We start from the raw sequence: 17,936 nt of genomic DNA on the forward strand, positions 1-17,936 counted from the left end.
AAATTTTTTTTTAAAGATTTATTTTTTTTATTGGAAAGTCAGATATACAGAGAGGAGGAGAGACAGAGAGAAAGATCTTCCGTCTGATTCACTCCCCAAGTGAGCCGCAACGGGCCGGTGCTTCGCCAGTCCGAAGCTAGGAACCTATTCCAGGTCTCCCACGTGGGTGCAGGGTCCCAAGCCTTTGGGCCGTCCTCCACTGCTGTCCCAGGCCACAAGCAGGAGCTGGATGGGAAGTAGAGCTGCCGGGATTAGGACCAGTGCCCATATGGAATCCTGGCACATTCAAGGCAAGGACCTTAGCCACTAGGCCACTCCACTGGGCCCTTAAAAATGTTTTTTTTTTTTAAAGATTTATTTATTTTATTACAGCCAGATATACAGAGAGGAGGAGAGACAGAGAGGAAGATCTTCTGTCCCTTGATTCACTCCCCAAGTGAGCCGCAACGGGCCGATGCGCGCCGATCCGAAGCCAGGAACCAGGAACCTCTTCCAGGTCTCCCACACGGGTGCAGTGTCCCAATGCATTGGGCCGTCCTCCACTGCTTTCCCAGACCACAAGCAGGGAGCTGGATGGGAAGTGAAGCTGCCGGGATTAGAACCGGTGCCCATATGGGATCCCGGGGCGCTTTCAAGGCGAGGACTTTAGCTGCTAGGCCATGCCACCAGGCCCTGTCCTCTGTATTTTTAAAATGCAAATTCAAAGTTAGAGATGAGTCAGATTGTTAGATTAGTTAATAGCCTTAAATAAGCTACTTGTATTTGTGGATATACTAAAATCTTTCATTAGTAGCTGTTAGTAAAACTATGATATTCTAGTTTGGTACTGTCAGGTATGTTTGTGGGTGCTTTAAAAAGTTCTGTTTGAAATCCATACATAGCATACCATAGTGATGAGGAAAGCAGGCAATACTGTTTCATTCTAGAATTCAGGACTTTTTTAACTTTCAGAAGTACTTTTTTGCACATGATCTGATCTTTGTTCAATAGATTAGTCTTGAGGTAACTAACCAGACAGTATAGGATACTAAACGAAAGTATTGTTCCCTTTTGTTGAATTTAATAAGTTTCTGAATTGTTATGGCATACCCAGTTTACAGGATACTACTGTACCTACTGTCAGAAATTAGGCGGAGTTTTTTTTGTTTGGTTGGTTTTTGTTTTGTTTTGTTTTGTTTTTGTTTTTTGTTTTGTTTTGTTTTTGGTAGAGAAATGAGGGAGCAGACCAAAGAGACATCCTAACTCAGCTTACACAAGAGAATTCATTATTTTAGTATTCAGGTGTGTTGTACATTACCTGAGAGCAGAGAAGTAGCTTGATCAGTGTGGAACAAGAATTCAGACCTCTTAGGAGCAGGACCACGGGAAGTTCTGTCTCTCCATCTCACATCTTTCCTTTGTTCTTTCTCTGTTTTTTCCCTTCTTCTCACTGACCAGTAATTTTAATTTTTCTATCTCCAAGCTGACAAATTTTGTTATCAATAGCTCCAAAGTTCTTGTCTGCTTCTGGAGAGCAAAGATTCTCTTATGCTCAATTCCAAGTTCCCTAGGGAAGAGAACTCATTGACTTAAATTGCTTTAAATCTGTTCACCCCTTATTCTGTCCAGCTTTGGCCATGGGCTGCAAGTCACTTTGTACAATACAGTTTACAAGTTGGTACTGGGCAGGGCAGGGATGGATGCAGTTGGGTCAGTAGTCTTACACAGCCGCTCTTGCAATGCCCTCACATCTAGCTATCCTAGCTAGTCGTAGGTCCTTGTCTTTAGTCTGCAGTAATGATCATTTCTCTATTCTGCTTATAACTGATTCCTAAGCTTGTTTCTTCTGTCTCCCACTCGCTTTTTCTTCTTTTTCCTAACACATAGTAATACCATCTCCTATCAAGTCTTAACTGCTTGCTGCTCCCTGAACATCTGGTACTTTTTTACACCCTTCTACTTTCCTTCTCAGTGTGTCCTCCCTTGGTAGCTGTATTTACTCGAGTTCTTGTGTAAACGACTAACTGTGCTTACCCCAGACTTCAGTCCCCCCCTATTGCCAATGAGACATATATACCCTTCCTGTGGGGAAACGTCGTTCACTGGGAAGGAAGAACTATAAAAAGTACTGAAAAACATGCTAGAAAGAGTAACTGTATAAACCAAGAATGAGGAATGTCCCATCCTTGGAACACACAAAATCTGTAAAATCATTTCATATTGCTTTACCAAGGAAATCACAAATGGCACTCAAAGTGTAATAAATATATAGCAGGCTACTTGATTATTTTGTGTGGTCCACAAATGAAGTTATAAATGTCCAAATGGCCATTAATGGTTGTAAATGTTCACCATCCCTGATATAGGCAGAGTTTCAACATAACACTGAGCACTGACATGACTGGTAACTGATATTGTCCATGGTAGGTCTGGTGTTAGGACTACTTTGTGATCGTAATCATTCCTCCTAAAGGCAGTTAGGCTGTTCCACTCATTACTTGCTACGTGTTCAGGGAAACTATATCCAGTGGACTTCAACAAAGTAGATCATAGTCTAACTTTGTCTTTAGCAACAGTCCATTGTCAGAGTAAAGATGGAAGCTGGCATGAACTCCTTTTTTAAACTTGGACTTGATTATTATAGATCCTATAAAGTGGATGCGTATATATTCAATACAGTCACTGTGCAAAAGACCTCAGTATTTACGATGTTTCACCATACTTGAGATATTACTTTATCACTTTCCAAAAATATCCGTAAATTTGTCTGAAGCAATAGAACTATTTAGGATCATGTGTCTGTTCCCAAAACGCTAATAGATCCTCAGTATTCATGGTTGATAATGATAATTAGTGCCTGTTCCACTCTAAGGCAATTTTGAAAGTAAAGGTTGATCCAGTTGTTGTTGTCACCCCTTCCTGCCTGTGGAGAATTACATACAGTGTAGCTGGAGCACATTCAGTGTTGCCAGTCATTCAGTCAAGCTAAACAGACCAGTAGAAGCAGTGTGTATTAGTCATTACCGTGCAGCTTCTGCAGAAGGCCTGCTTAGTTAGCAGTTTTAACACCTGTCGCAGCAACTTATTTTTCAGACAGAAAAGCGGCTAGCAGATCATTAGCACCTATTTTTTTTAATAAGAACCTTAGAATGTTTGCTAAGATAAGCATTAGATCATATCTTAACTGCTGCATACTTTGACAGAAAATGAAAGTAAAATATTTAATATTGCTTTATATGTTACATGTTATGAAAGAGAAAGTAAAAGGACATAGAAAGTCAGGGAATGTTCTGGCATATACTTTGTTCTTTGTCTATCAGAATAAGAAACAGTTGCAGTGGTAGTTTGTAAGTAATTTCATGGCAGTCACATTGAGGGTTTAGAATAGAGCTTTGCAACTCAAGGTTGGATCCTGGGCTACTGCAGTAAACCAGCAGCATCAGTATCACATGGGAGCTTATCAAGATCTTAGTGTCATCGTTTATATTTATTTATCTATTAATTTGTTTGTTTATTTGGAAGAGTCAGGGGTAGGGGAGAGACAGAATCATCTTTCATCAACTAGTCACTTGTCAGATGCATGCAGTAACTGGGGTTGCTCCAGACCAAAGCTAAGAGCCTGGCACTCCCTCCAGGTCTTCCCCAGGGTGGGAGGGACTCAGGTATGTGGACAGCCACCATTCACTGTTTTCTGTCATGCCAGGAAACTGGATCAACAGCAAAGCAGCTAGAACTTGAGCCAGTTCTCTGATATTGGATACAAACTTCCAAGTCATGGTTTAACCCCTGAGCCACAACACTGACTCCCACGATTTGCATTTTGACAGAATCTGCAAGTGATTCATATAAATATTTAGGTTTGAGAAACACTGAATCAGAGTGTCACGTGCAGTGCTGCAATCCTATGTAATAAGTAAATCCTTTAAAAATTGGAACCATCATTTAAATTGGGAAATACATTAAGTGTTGATTGCTGAGCTAGAAATCCGTGGTGTTTTGTCTGTCTCATGCCTATACCCTCCCATATTCTAGTCTCTCAGTTCCTATCTTCTGCACTGATCTGTGTTCCTCCGTTACGGTCATGGTCACAGCTGATACCTTCATGGTACCAAAAACTGGAGCTACTCCACAGTTTTACTTTTTGCATCTGGTTATTTAATTACTTCTGCCATCCTTCCACCTTACTCCTTCAGTTTTTAATGCTAACTTTTTTTTTTAATCTCATCCAAGCTATAATCTTTTCAACCTACCATCTTCTCATTCTCACCCCTCTTTTCTTACCTCCACCCCCAACTCATGTTTAATTCTAACTATTCTGTCCTTACGGTCATTTCTGCGTATACCCTCAATCCTCTTGTCCCACTTTTGCTTTATCATACTCGGGTGGCTAAACTTTACATTAGATCAACTGTCTACTCCATGCCTAAATATAACTAGATGTGCCTAGAGAAAAAAAGAGCCTTGTTAACTTCTCTCATTTTTAAGTTCTGCAACACCAACTTAAAGCAGACCCTTAGAACTGGCTGGCAGCTATATTTTATTTCCAATCTACTCACTCTTCACTTTCCTTTACAGTTATATGGTACCATCTGTTCCTTCGCACACGCAACTCCATTCCCGTCTTCTCTTTTACTTGATGATGTTAATTTCTGTTTCACTCAGAAAATAGAAAAGTAACAGATTTCCATCACCAGTACACCCACCTACTACATTGTGTCCATAAACAGCCTTCTCAAACCTGTGAGTGAGCTATTACATTCCTAGCCAAAACCTGCTTAAGGACAACACTTTGGTAATTTTTCCCTTTTCCATGACAGCATTTTATTTTTTAGTTTTCAGTCGTTTTATCTCATTTTAGCAGAAGTTGTCAGAATTGTCTGTGTTTCATTCTCCAATTTCCAGACACAATTTTCCATAGAAAACTAAATGCATTACTTCTTACTTCTTTTTCCTTTATTGTGGGATTAGGAAAAGTGAAGGCATCTTTGCACAGGTTTCTATTTCGAAAGCTTAGCGCTGTCTTGTGTTCCGGTAAAGGTCTGCTTTCTGCTTTGGCATCTTCAGCAGCCCAGTGCCTGGATGCTCTGGCCTTGAATTTACAAACAGATCCAAATGAGCATTCCCCGCTTTTACCCAGAGGAAGGAGCCTCTTCTTCCTCTGCACATCTCTGTGTCTCCTAAATCACGTGTGTTGGGTATCTAACATGTATTGGCCTTTATTTTTCATTTTGTTTTTGTCTTTAAACACGAAAGTCAGATGCAGAGCTCCCATCCTGATTCGTCCCCAAATGCCTGTACCAACCAGGACAGAAAAGAAGCTGGGACCTTGGAACTCAGTCCAGACTTCTCCTGTATGAGACAGGAACCCTGTTATTTGAGCTGTCACTGCTGTCTCACGGGGCAGCATTAACAGGAAGCTGGAGTCCTCAAGCTCTGGATCTCAACATCGAGTCATCAAGAGCTTAACAAGAACTGAGCCTTAGATTCAGATACTGTGATGTGGGTTGTGAATGACTCAGCAAGCACCTCAATCATTAGGCAAAACATCCATCCCCACTGTCTATTTTGTGTGTAATTTGTATATGGAAAAGAGCCTCAAGGGCATAGCAGATGGTAGTTTAGACCACTTTAAAAAAAATACTTTCTAACTGGAAATCTCAAACACATATACACATAAGGAAAATGATTTAAATTCCTGACCATCTGGAAAAGAAATGGGGATTTTGGTTTTATATTTGTTTCTAACACTTTGAATTTTCTTTTGCTACATACAGTAGTAAAACCTACATTGATATGGTTATAAAAAGTTAAGTAGAAAGAGTAATGTTTCTAGAGCTGAAACTGAAAGCTCTCTTTTGTTAGGTAAAGAAAAACCATAATTTTCAATAAACAACCGCACATTCTCAGCTTTCCTTTTCAAGTTTATATATTTTTCCCATCACCGTTCTATCACCATTCTTTATCTCATCTAAATAATACAGTAACCTTTTAGCTGGTCTCTTTGCCTCTTGGTGTTTTTATTTTGTTAAATTTATTTCTGTTTGAAAGACAGATTTTACAGAGAGAGAAGGAAAGGCAGAGGGAAAAGTCTTCCGATTTCTGGTTCACCGCCACAGATGGCCACAACGGCCAGAGCTGAGCTGATCCCCAGCCAGGAGCTTCGTCCAGGGCTCCCACGTGGGTATAGAGTCCCACAGACATAGGCCACCCTCCGCTGTTTTCCCAGGTCACAGGCAGAGAGCTGGATCAGAAGTGAAGCAGCCTGGACACAAACCAGTGCCAGAGGGCTAAGAATTAGCTTGCTGTGGCACCATACCATTCCCAATGCATTCCTCTTTTTTTTTTTTTATGATACAGTTCAGTAGGCTCAAGAATTTCCCCATTCCATCCTCCCCACTCCTCGCTATTCCCTCACTGTTTTCTCCTATATTATTACAATAGTGTAGTCCTTCAGCAACAGCCACAAGTCCATCATTCTGCTCTTTAAGTATATCATGACATTATAGGTATAGACAATGGCAGAAAGTCCAGCTTCCTATTGTCAAGACATACTGGGCCCGGCGGCGTGGCCTAGCGGTTAAAGTCCTCACCTTGAACGCCCCAGGATCCTATATGGGCTCCAGTTCTAATCCCGGCAGCTCCACTTCCCATCCAGCTCCCGGCTTGTGGCCTGGTAAAGCAGTGGAGGACGGCCCAAGGCTTTGGGGCCCTGCACCCGCGTAGGAGACCCGGAAGAGGTTCCTGGTTCCCGGCTTCAGATCAGCACAGCACCAGCCCGTTGCAGCTCACTTGGGGAGTGAATAATCAGATGGAAGATCTTCCTCTCTGTCTCTCCTCCTCTCTGTATATCTGACTTTGTAATAAAATAAATAAATCTTTTAAAAAAAAGATATTTAACAGTTTCATTGGTAGTCCTTTTATTCGTAGAAATACATACTGCAGCATGTCTTCACTTCTCAGTATGCTAGTCTCCATTATACAGTTCCTCTAGGCGAATGTGTGTACTTGTTTACATAGATATTTATTGACCTTGTACTTTGCGTAAAAGTTGTCTTATATTAAAGAGAACATATATTTATCCTTTTAGGATTGGCTTATTTCACTGAATAAAATGGTTAGTCAGTACCTTTTTGTTGCAGATGGTAGAATTTCATTCTTTTTAATGGCTGAGTAGTAGTCTATGCCCAGCATGTTCCTTTTAAATACTGGACATTTCAGGGTAAACTAGTATCATACTTAGCCACTGATCTCCTCCCTTAACTACTTTCATTTTCATTAATGCATGGTGGTTTTGTGTGTTTTCTCACCCCAAGAACATATGTCAGTATATATTTGTGCATGTGATATATATGTTACAGATAGGTAGATATGTAAATATTCTGAAAACCCTGTTTGAGACTGGTACATCATGACTTCAGCTCCATAGATTTCCTGCATTTCTGAGCCTAAAGAACCTGGACATTCCTGTTCGTTTCTTGGTATTGACTACAGCCCTTCAATCACAAAGTACTAAAATGCAGAGGAAGATAAATTTCCTTTCTCTCACACATTTCTAATTGTAGTTGGGCTAAATACAAGGGATCCCGAAATGGACTTCTGCCACTGGCAGTGTGCTCTTTTTTGGGAAACTAAAAGTTTTGCGTTTTTTTTTTTCTTTTTTTTTCTAGGAAGACATGTGATTTCTGGGGATCTTATGTGTCTGGTTTTTCCAACTCTGATCCAAATAGCGATAGAACACGCTCCAAGAAGTATTGATTTGGTATAATGCATGGGGTTTTTCATAAAGTTCATATAGGTATAAAATTAAAAGATAAGTTTATTTTAATGTAAAATATTGAAATCTGCCTAGTTTTTTTCATTATACACCTTCCTCATGAATGTGAAGTCTCCCTCATGTATAGATTTTTAAAAAAATTTTGTACCAAAATTCACTATTTTAAGAGGCAAACAGATAGAAATAGAAGGAGTTTACATGCACTGGTTCACTCCCCAAATGCCTGCAACTTCCAGGACTGGGCCAAGCCAGAGCCAGGAGCCAGTGGGACTGAGTTCCAGTCTCCCTCACTGTAGCATTACTGGCTGCTTCCCAGGCTGGCTGGCAGCAGGAAGCTGCAATCGGCTGCCAGAATCAGAGTCAAATAGAGGTAGACACTCTGATATGAGACAGGGGTGCTTTAACTACTACGTCAAATGCCTGTCCCAGCTTATTTTTTTTTTTTAAAGATTTATTCATTTTTATTACAGCCAGATATACACAGAGAGGAGAGACAGAGAGGAAGATCTTCCATCTGATGATTCACTCCCCAAGTGAGCCGCAACGGGCCGATGCGCGCCGACCCGAAGCCAGGAACCTGGAACCTCCTCCGGGTCTCCCACGTGGGTGCAGGGTCCCAATCCATTGGGCCGTCCTCGACTGCTTTCCCAGGCCACAAGCAGGGAGCTGGATGGGAAGTGGAGCTGCCGGGATTAGAACCTGCGCCCATATGGGATCCCGGGGCTTTCAAGGCGAGGACTTTAGCCGCTAGGCCACGCCGCCGGGCCCTCAGCTTATTTTTTATACCTTTTCCACAAACATTTTTTAAAAGCTTATTAATTTTCTTTTAAAAAAAGATTCATAAATAAATAAAAGATTTGTTTATTTTTATTTGAAAGGCAGATTTCCTGAGAGGAGAGAGAAAGATCTTCAGTGAGCTGGTTCACTCCCCAAATGGCCATAATGGCTGGAGCTGAGCCAATCTAAAGCCAGGAGGCTGGAGCCTCTTTAGGTCTCCCATGTGAGTGCAGGGTCCCAAAGACTTGGGTCATCCTCCACTGCTTTCCCAGGCCACAAATAAGAAACTGAATAGGAAATAGAGCAGCAAGCACACGAACCAGCGCCCATGTGGGATCTCAGCCAGCACTTGCAGGTGGAGGATTAGCCAATTGAATCATCATACAAGCCTGGGTTTATTCATTTTCAAAGTCAGAATTACAGAGAATGAGGGAGAGAGAGAGAAAGATCTTCCATCCTCTGATTCACTCTCTAGATGGCTCCAACAGTCAGAAGTGCATCAGGCGCAGCAGCCCCAGGCACTTATCTTTCACTGTTTCCCAGACTATCAGCAGGGAGATGGATGAAAAGTGGAGCATGGAGACCAAACCAGATCCCGTATGGGATGATGGTGTCACAAGCCATTGGCTTTACCCGCTGCAACACAATGCTGCTTTCACCTTTTCTGCAACTTCCTGAAGTTCTCTCATTTACTAGTTAATTTTTGCTATTGTACAATTAATTTGCTTTTGTTTCCTTCCTTTTTGAATAAATGAATGACTAACTTCCAAAGAGATGACAGATGCATTAGTAGTAAGTAGTAAACCTGTAAGGGTAAATGCTGGATTCCTTTTGACCTACAATCCTATTTCCCAGTCCTTATTGCCCAAAATGCTACGTTGAAAAATATGTCCAAAAATTTCATTTTAGCATTCATTGTTTAGTGAAAATATGGGAACAACCTAAGTTTGTAGCAATGGAGTACCAAGTACCAATTTAGTAAATTTTCTAAACATGGAGATATGTTATGGACATCAAAAATAGTGGTGTGATATTTTCTTATTGATTCACAAAGATGCTTGTGATGTAGAATAAAACCTGTTATATATTATTAAATGAAAAACATGTTTTGTTACCATCTGTTTAAAACAATGTGATAACGTCTGCTTGTGTCTGTTCACTGATCAGTGCTGGTAAGTACAGATGAAATAGGGATTGTGACTAGTGAGCAATTTTGGACATTTCTTTTCTAGTTTATTAACCATTTTGGGAACAAAACTATGATATTGAAATTCATCTGTCCCTTTTAGTGACTCTTGCCACATCAATGAGGTTAAAAGTTTTAGTAATTAATGTGTGTTACTAATAAGTGTGGCTCCTAAGTTCTTTTTTGAGTTGTTGTGTTATATTACTAAGTCTGCAAAAGATGAAGACCAATATTGATTTCTTGCTATTGATTTCCAGATTGGAGTGTCTTCATGTTCTTACCATGGCTAATTACTGCCTCTACCTTTGTGTATATGTTTTCTGAGGATAGAAGCTATTTATTAAAATTCATCTGTTTATCTCTTATCTGGACACAGATATTCTGCTTCATAATTCTTGAATGTGAAATATATTTCAACTAGTTTATGTGACAAATAATATTATACTCTATTCAGGTGTAGAATTTGGCGCTCGAATGATAACGATTGATGGGAAACAGATAAAACTTCAAATATGGGATACGGTAAGTAAAAAAAAATGCATTGTATAACCTTATCAAAGTTGGTTTATAAAAGTACATTTTAATTTAATGTACTTTATACTTAGTTTGCTTTACAGTGATATCCTATAACCATGAGATTCATTAGAGTACCAAGAGAATTAGTTTATCTTAGGTAGTATGAAATGAGAGATTTCAATGAGTGATGAGATGTTAGGGGTCAGTGACTGAGTGGATGCTCAGGGTATGTGGTCTAAACAGAAATGCTTTAGAAACTATTTTTAGGAAAAACGATCTGCATATCTAATCATGTGAAATAAAGTAAAAACATAAGCAGTGGGGTTACTTAACTGAAAGCTTATTAGTATTTGTTCTGAAGCCATCTTATTCTTAGTAGGATAACGTAATTAATAGTTGTTTGCCCTCTGAACCAGAATACAGAATGTGATTTGAATGATTGTTTTCCTTCTTTTCTCATCTTTGATGGATAAAAGTGAACTCACTTTGTATAATGGATGGTGTAAAGCAGTGGTTTTCTTTTTTATACTTATTTTTATTGTAAAGGTAGATTTACAGGGAGGAAGAGAGAGAAGAGAGAGATCTTCCTTCCATTGGTTTATTCCCCAAATGGCCACAAGGGCCAGAGTTGAGCTGATTGAAAGCCAGGAGCTTCTTCCAGGTCTCCCACATAGGTACAGGGTCCTAAGGGATTGAATCATCCACCACTGCTTTCCCAGGCCACAAGCTGGATCAAAGTAGAGCAGCTGGAACTAGAACCAGTAACTATATGTGATGCCAGCTCCGCAAGCAGGGGATTAGCTTGTTGAGCCCCAAGCCAGTGGTTTTCAAACTTATATTTCAGAACCTATCTCCTTATCCATTTGAAAATGAAAGAGAACCCCAAACGACTTTAATCTGTGTGACTTAAAGCCATCAGTATTTGCTGTTTTTAGAAGTTAAAACTGAGACATGGGCAGGCATTTGATTCAACAGCTAAACACTATTTGGCATGCATGCATTCCATCTCAGATACTGATCTGTATCCCAACCCCCTCCACCTTTGACCCAGTTTCCTGCAAATGTGTGGGAGTCAGCAGGTGATTGTAAGAGATTCAAATTGAGTTCCAGACTTCTGGCTTGGCATGGTCCACCCCAGCTGTTACAGAAGTAGGCAAATGGAACAGAAATGGAAGGTTTTGTCTCCCTACCTTTCAACTAAAATGAAAATAAATATAAGGAGAAAATGAGAAGCTTGTTAAACATTCAGTCATTAGTTCATTTTAAAATAAAACTGATTTTTTTACTACATTTAATGATTTTATGGAAATTAAATTTTCCCAGATCAAAAGCCAACTTTTTCTGATGAAAAGAGTTACATCGTGTTACACATTGAAAGTGTTTCTACTCTTTAATAAATGATATTCAGTTCTCATGTTCTGCCTCTGCCTGAGTGTTCCCTGTGTTGTCTCACTGAAGTATGTGAAGAGGATCTTGCCTCACACAGATATGCAGCTGGAAGCTGAAGAGCATGCTATTCTGCAGAATCTGGGACCAGGGATCGTAGGATCACAATTTAAGAACCATTCCCTTGGAGCACGCGGACTTGCTACTTCTCAAAGCCCCAACTGAGAAAGCAGGAAGGTCTCCTGTTGCGTCAGAGAATATTCTCTAAACCAGTACATCAGATGTAAAATACAAGAAATTTAATCATCATTCTTTTGCTCCAGGCACTAAGTTTCTTACTTGTCATCTATGTTAGCCATTGAAGGAAAGTACCTTGGGAAATACTCATTCTTATGGAATGGATTCCTGAGATTAAGATTGGTCTTAGAGGGCTCTTAAGGTTCTAGAATTCTTTTTTTATGATTTATCATTATTGTTGTTGTTGTTATTATTATTATTATTTTGGAAAGGCATAGATACAGAGAGAAGGAGTTACAGAGAGAAAGCCCTTCATCCGCTGGTTCACTTCCCAAGCAGCCGCAGTAGCCGGAGGTGAGCCAATCTGAAGCTAGGATTCAGGAGCTTCTTCTGGGTCTCCCATGTAGGTGCAGGGTCCCAAGGCTTTGGGCTGTCCTCAACTGCTTTCCCCGGCCACAAGCAGGGAGCCGGATGGGAAGTTGCGCAGCTGGGACATGAACCAGTGCCCATATGGGATCCCAGCTCATGCAAGGCAAAGACTTCAGCCACTAGGCTACTGCTCTAGGCCCTCTAGAATTCTTGATACTTAATTGTGTCATACACTTGTATATAATTTTTATTCTTTAAAATTTTAATAAGGTTATTTTTGTTTGTTTTGTTTTGTTTAGCAAAATTCTCACATCCTGCATTCCTGCTTTGTTTGGCAAATGGTGGATAATCCTTAGAGACCTAGGGCCATCAGTCAGTTCACAGCTGGAAGCAGTGATAAGAGTCCCTAAGTGCCTGCCTTTAAAGCACTTTCCCTTCGCCCTGGGATGAGTGTATTTTTTTTTTTTTTAAACGAAAGCCAACACCAGACACGTCTGCCAGGATAAGTCAACGAAACCCAGGAAAAGAGTGCACCCAGTTCCTGTTCACTGACAGATGGAAAAGAACAGGGGAGGCTCTTCTTCCTGGGAGTCTCCATCCAGCCTTTCCATGCCCTGTTCAGCCCTGCCTTTTATCACTGTCACATGCCTTGCAGCATTCACAAAGAAAATGCCCCCCCATATTTAAAATATGCATGTTTTAGCTCAATCTGTGTTATTTGCTCAGCTTCATTAGAAATGTTTTTAATCTTTTATTCCCTAGAAATCTTTTTCAAAAGATTTGTTTGTTTGTTGTTGTTGTTGTTTGGTTTTGTTTTTTTATTTGGAAGGGGAAAACAGGGAGAGGGATTGATTGATCTTCTTTCTCTCTGCTGGTCAGTCGGTTTGCCCACTGACTGCAGTGACCAAAGGTAATAGCCCAGAGCTTTTTTGAGATCTCCAGTGAGAGTGCAAGAGCACAGGGACTTGAGCCGTGTTCCATTGCTTTCCGCACTAGCAGAGAACTGGATCAGAAATGGAGTATCCAGGTTTCTAACCAGGACCAGGGTGGGAGACTAGCATTGCAGGTGGATGTCCCATAGTTTTAGATATAGAAGTATTTTTCTGGTCAAGAGTTAGTGAAATTCAACAATTGATGATAAATTTACATGCTGAAAGTCCCTTTTCGGCAATTCATCACAGACGTTTTTGTCCTTGGCCAGGGAGAGAAATGCGGGGGTGGGGAGAGTTACTTTAAACTGCTTTTCTTGATCGGGATGATGCTCTGCTGGCTCTGTCTTCAGGCCAGAGAGGGTATACCTAAGAAGTCATTGAACTTGACTGGACAATAAGATGTTGGACTCTATGTTTGGTATACGCTTGCAATGAGGGAATCTCAACTGAACTTGAACTGTGGTTATGCAACAGGGTGGAGGAGTCCACCATGGTGGGAGGGTTTGGGGAGGGATGGGGAGAATCCAGTACCTATGAAATTGTGTCACATAATTCATTGTAATTAATGAATAAAAAAATGAAAAAACTGCTTTTCAAAACCCTGAATATCATTTTGTTCCGATTTATCAATATAGGTGGACTATCAGAATGCAGTGGAGCCAAAGTAAAGGCTTGGCAGTCAGAGCTGATAGACTTGCCTTTGCTTTTTCTGTCTTGTCTGTTCCATCGCAAACACTCCACCCTAGTCCCACCTGCCACAAGTTGAAAGGCTATGGGGACCAACTGTTTTGACTCTTTCAGCAACTGTTTATCAACCTTTCCTTGAATAACCTCAGAAACAAATTAGCTTAGACATTTCATTCAGTCCTAAAGATAACTTTATACCTGTGGTCCCCTGTTTCTCCTGAAATAGTAGCAATGAAAGTTGGGGACATATCCTTTTTCTTTTTTCTTTTTTTTCCCCTGGGTATTTCTGATGCACGTTTCTCAGGATCTATTTTAGTTTCTATGGAGGACTCCTTTAAAAGCCCAAACTTGAATAGTCCATATTAACTTTTTCTTCATCCTTGCTATGATCACTGTGGCAGCCTAAAAGTTACTTTGTTTGTAACCATGCTGTCATCACAAACATCAATCTTGCTCATGCATGTAGATTTCAGAATCTTCTTCCTCACAGTGATAGCAGTTTGTTGATCACAGATCTAGGTTTTAAGATTGAGCGTGTAGGGCCTGGCGTGGTGGCCTAGCAGCTAAAGTCCTCGCCTTGAACGCACCAGGATCCCATATGGGCACCGGTTCTAATCCCAGGAGCACAACTTCCCATCCAGCTCCGTGCTTGTGGCCGGGGAAAGCAATTGAGGACAGCCCAAAGCCTTGGGATCCTGCTCCCACGTGGGAGACCCAAAAGGAAGTTCCTGGCTCCTGGCTTCAGATTTGCGCAGCACCGGCTGTTGCGCTCACTTGGAGAGTGAATCATTGGACGGAAGATGCTCCTCTCTGTGTATCTGACTTTGCAATAAAAATAAATAAAATCTTTTTTTTTTTTAAAGATTTATTCATTTTATTACAGCCAGATATACACAGAGGAGGAGAGACAAAGAGGAAGATCTTCCGTCCGATGATTCACTCCCCAAGTGAGCCGCAACGGGCCGATGCGCGCCGATCCGATGCCGGGAACCAGGAACCTCTTCCGGGTCTCCCACGCGGGTGCAGTGTCCCAATGCATTGGGCCATCCTCAACTGCTTTCCCAGGCCACAAGCAGGGAGCTGGATGGGAAGTGGAGCTGCTGGGACTAGAACCGGCACCCATATGGGATCCCGGGGCTTTCAAGGCGAGGACTTTAGCCGCTAGGCCACGCCGCCGGGCCCAAATCTTTTAAAAAAAGAATATGTAAAGCACTTGAAATTTAATACTTGAGCAATGCAGAATTTATTTACATGTAATATAAAAATTCCTTTTTCCTATTTGGTTCTTTTTGTGTTCTACATAGCTGAGTTGTTAGATGACTAGCAGTGAAAGTAACAAAAGTATTATGATACTGATTCTCACAAATCTTAATTTTCTAACTAAATTGGCTGTTTGGGATCCACTAAGATAGCATATATAAGTACCTACTGTAAATATACTTAAGTCCTGAGTTAGATGTCCCTCAAACTAAATGGAAACTAAAGAGGAAAAAACATGTAAGAAGTTTGTTAGTTTTTTCTGACTAATGTAGTATTAGAACCAAGCACACATGTGAAAGTGCTTTTGGATTTGTGAGACAAGGCTAGCTGCAGGCTATGCTAAGCAAGTCGTTTTTGTGAAAAATTTAGATGTGTGAACTCGTCCTGTAAGGGAATAGAAACTGGATAGGTGACAGGAAAAGAAAATAGTGTTGCAGGCAGAAATTTAGGCACAGCAGCAGGAATATTTAAATTATAGGCAGGACGTTAGTGGAAAAAACAGCATGACTGAACTTTTTAAAAAATTTATTCTTTTGTTTGAAAGTCATTGTTCAAGAGTGATCTTCATGCACTGCTTTGTAACGGAGCTGAGCCAGACTGAAGCCAGGAGCTTCATCTATGTCTCAGTGTGGGTAGCTGGGGCCTAAGCACCTGGGTCATCTTTGGCTGCTCTTCCAGATCATTAGTAGGGAGCTGGATTTGCAGTAGAGTAGCCAGGACACTAACCCACATGGGATGCTGCTGTAACAGGAGGTGGCTTTACTTACTGTAGCACAGTGCTGGTCCCCAGCCTATGACAGGACTTTAAATAAGAAAAAAATTCTGGGCCCGGCACAGTAGCCTAGTGGCTAAAGTCCTCACCTTGAACATGCCAGGTTCTAATCCCGGCAGCCCTGCTTCCCATCCAGCTCCCTGCTTGTGGCCTGGGAAAGCAGTCAAGGATGGCCCAAAGCCTTGGGACCCTGCACCCACGTGGGAGGCCCAGAGGAGGCTCCTGGCTTCGGATTGGCTCAGGTCCAGCTGTGTGGCTGCTTGGGAAGTGAATCAACAGATGAAAGATCTTCCTCTCTCTCTCCTCCTCTCTATGTATCTGACTTTGCAATAAAAGTAAGTAAATCTTTAAAAGAAAAAAGAAAGAAAATTCTTTCTCTCTCTTTCTTTTTTAAATTGTTTATTTAAAAGAAAAAAGAAAGAAAATTCTTTCTCTCTCTTTCTTTTTTAAATTGTTTATTTAAAAGGCAGAATGAGCCTGGCAGTAATCTTCCACCATCTAGTTCACTCCCCAGATTAAAACGATGGCAGAGATAGACCAGGCTGCAGCTAGGAGCTGCAGCTTCATCCAGGTCGTGTTCCACATGAGTGCAAGGACCCCAGCATGTGGGCCATCTTCCACTGCTTTCCCAGGCACGTTAGCAGGGAGCTGGGTTGAAAGTGGAGTATCTAGGACATGAACCAGCATCCATATAGGATTCTCGCATTGCAGGTGTAGCTTAATCAGCTTGTCACATGCTGTCACCAGGAAAAAAATTCTTGACAGACAGACATGATTCCTAGAGCTAAGGACTTGAACTTAAGGTGTTTAGAGAGCAGTAACTTAGCATGTGCAAAGTTTTGTGCTTATGGGGGGATTAAGAGAGAAAAGAATGAGGATCATTACCACTTGCCAGCCTAGCTACTACAAAAAGTATTGTAGACAAAAAGATTCAGTCACATGGTAAAACCAATTTTGTAGGACTATATTTCTGGCAAGTGGAATTGTTTTTAAAATTATGGTGCTCAGGATGAAGTTTGACTTAGCAACCCTCACGTAGAAAATGAAGATCTATAAAATCTCTCACTTAAATGTTCCACAACTCTTGTTTTAATACTAAACATCACTAAAAATGGATGTATCTATTATTTCCTGAGGCAGACTTGGTCTGTGGTTTTGGCATTACTAGGTATCTTGCTGAAATTTTGCTTTCTTCCTTCGTTTTTTAGAAATAAAACAACTATATAATGAGCTGTTGGAAACTCATGGTCTACTCTGGCCAACCCTAACCCTGATTTTGTTCTGATGTTGCTCACTTAGTCCAACATTTTTGATTCATTAAATCTAATTTTTATACTAAAAGTAACTATCAAGAATCTTTTACTGGGGCCAGCATTGTAGCATAGTGAATGAAGCCTCCTGCTGCTATGCTAGCATCTAATATGGACACCCATTCAAGTCCTGTCTGCTCCACCTCTGATCCAGCTCCCTGCTAATGGCCTGGGAAAAGCAGAGGAAGAAGGTCCTGACTTTTGGCTAGCCCAGTCCTAGCCAGTGTGGCTGGGTAGTGAACCAGTGGATAGAAAATTCTCTTTCTCCCTCTCTCCTCTCTGTAACACTGTCTTTCAAACATATGAGTAAATATTTGGGTGGGGGGTGGGAGAAGGAATCCTTTACTACAAAGAATTCTATATTCCACCTTGTTTGAAACTTCTAAAACCCTTTTTAACCAGCACTTCATATTCAAGAGGTTCAAATACAACTTCTGTATTTTCCAAGTTAACTTTTTTTTTCACTTAAAGCAGTATAGGCCAGTTAGTTTCTATAAGTAAATAATTAAGTACTTTTCTCTTTCTTTTTTTTACAGTCCAGAGGGCTTTCGTTTTCTTTTACACTCATCATGCCATGGATTCAAAGGGCATGGGTTCCAGCAGTTCAGGCTCCTTCCCATTGATTTTAACAAAGTGGGCTTCTCTGGGTGGGGCAGGCTGGGCTGTAGTTGCACTCAGGTACCTTTCGCTTTGATTTGCTTCTTTTTCTGATCAGTTTCCTTCACTTATTCACTTGTTTCAGGAAGCTGTC

At 40.9% G+C, this 17,936-nt stretch overlaps 1 protein-coding gene across 1 annotated transcript in view; it reads left to right on the plus strand.

Annotated features, from left to right (window-relative positions):
* The window catches only part of RAB2A (RAB2A, member RAS oncogene family), a 76,946-nt gene that overhangs the window by 25,635 nt on the left and 33,375 nt on the right, over positions 1-17,936 (plus strand). Inside the window, exon 3 of the mRNA XM_004588006.4 lies at positions 10,171-10,238. Within this exon, the coding sequence (XP_004588063.1) occupies positions 10,171-10,238 (68 nt within the window). The remainder of the gene's footprint in view (positions 1-10,170; positions 10,239-17,936) is intronic.

Source organism: Ochotona princeps, chromosome 9 (genome assembly GCF_030435755.1).
Source record: "Ochotona princeps isolate mOchPri1 chromosome 9, mOchPri1.hap1, whole genome shotgun sequence".
NCBI classification, from domain to species: domain Eukaryota; kingdom Metazoa; phylum Chordata; class Mammalia; order Lagomorpha; family Ochotonidae; genus Ochotona; species Ochotona princeps.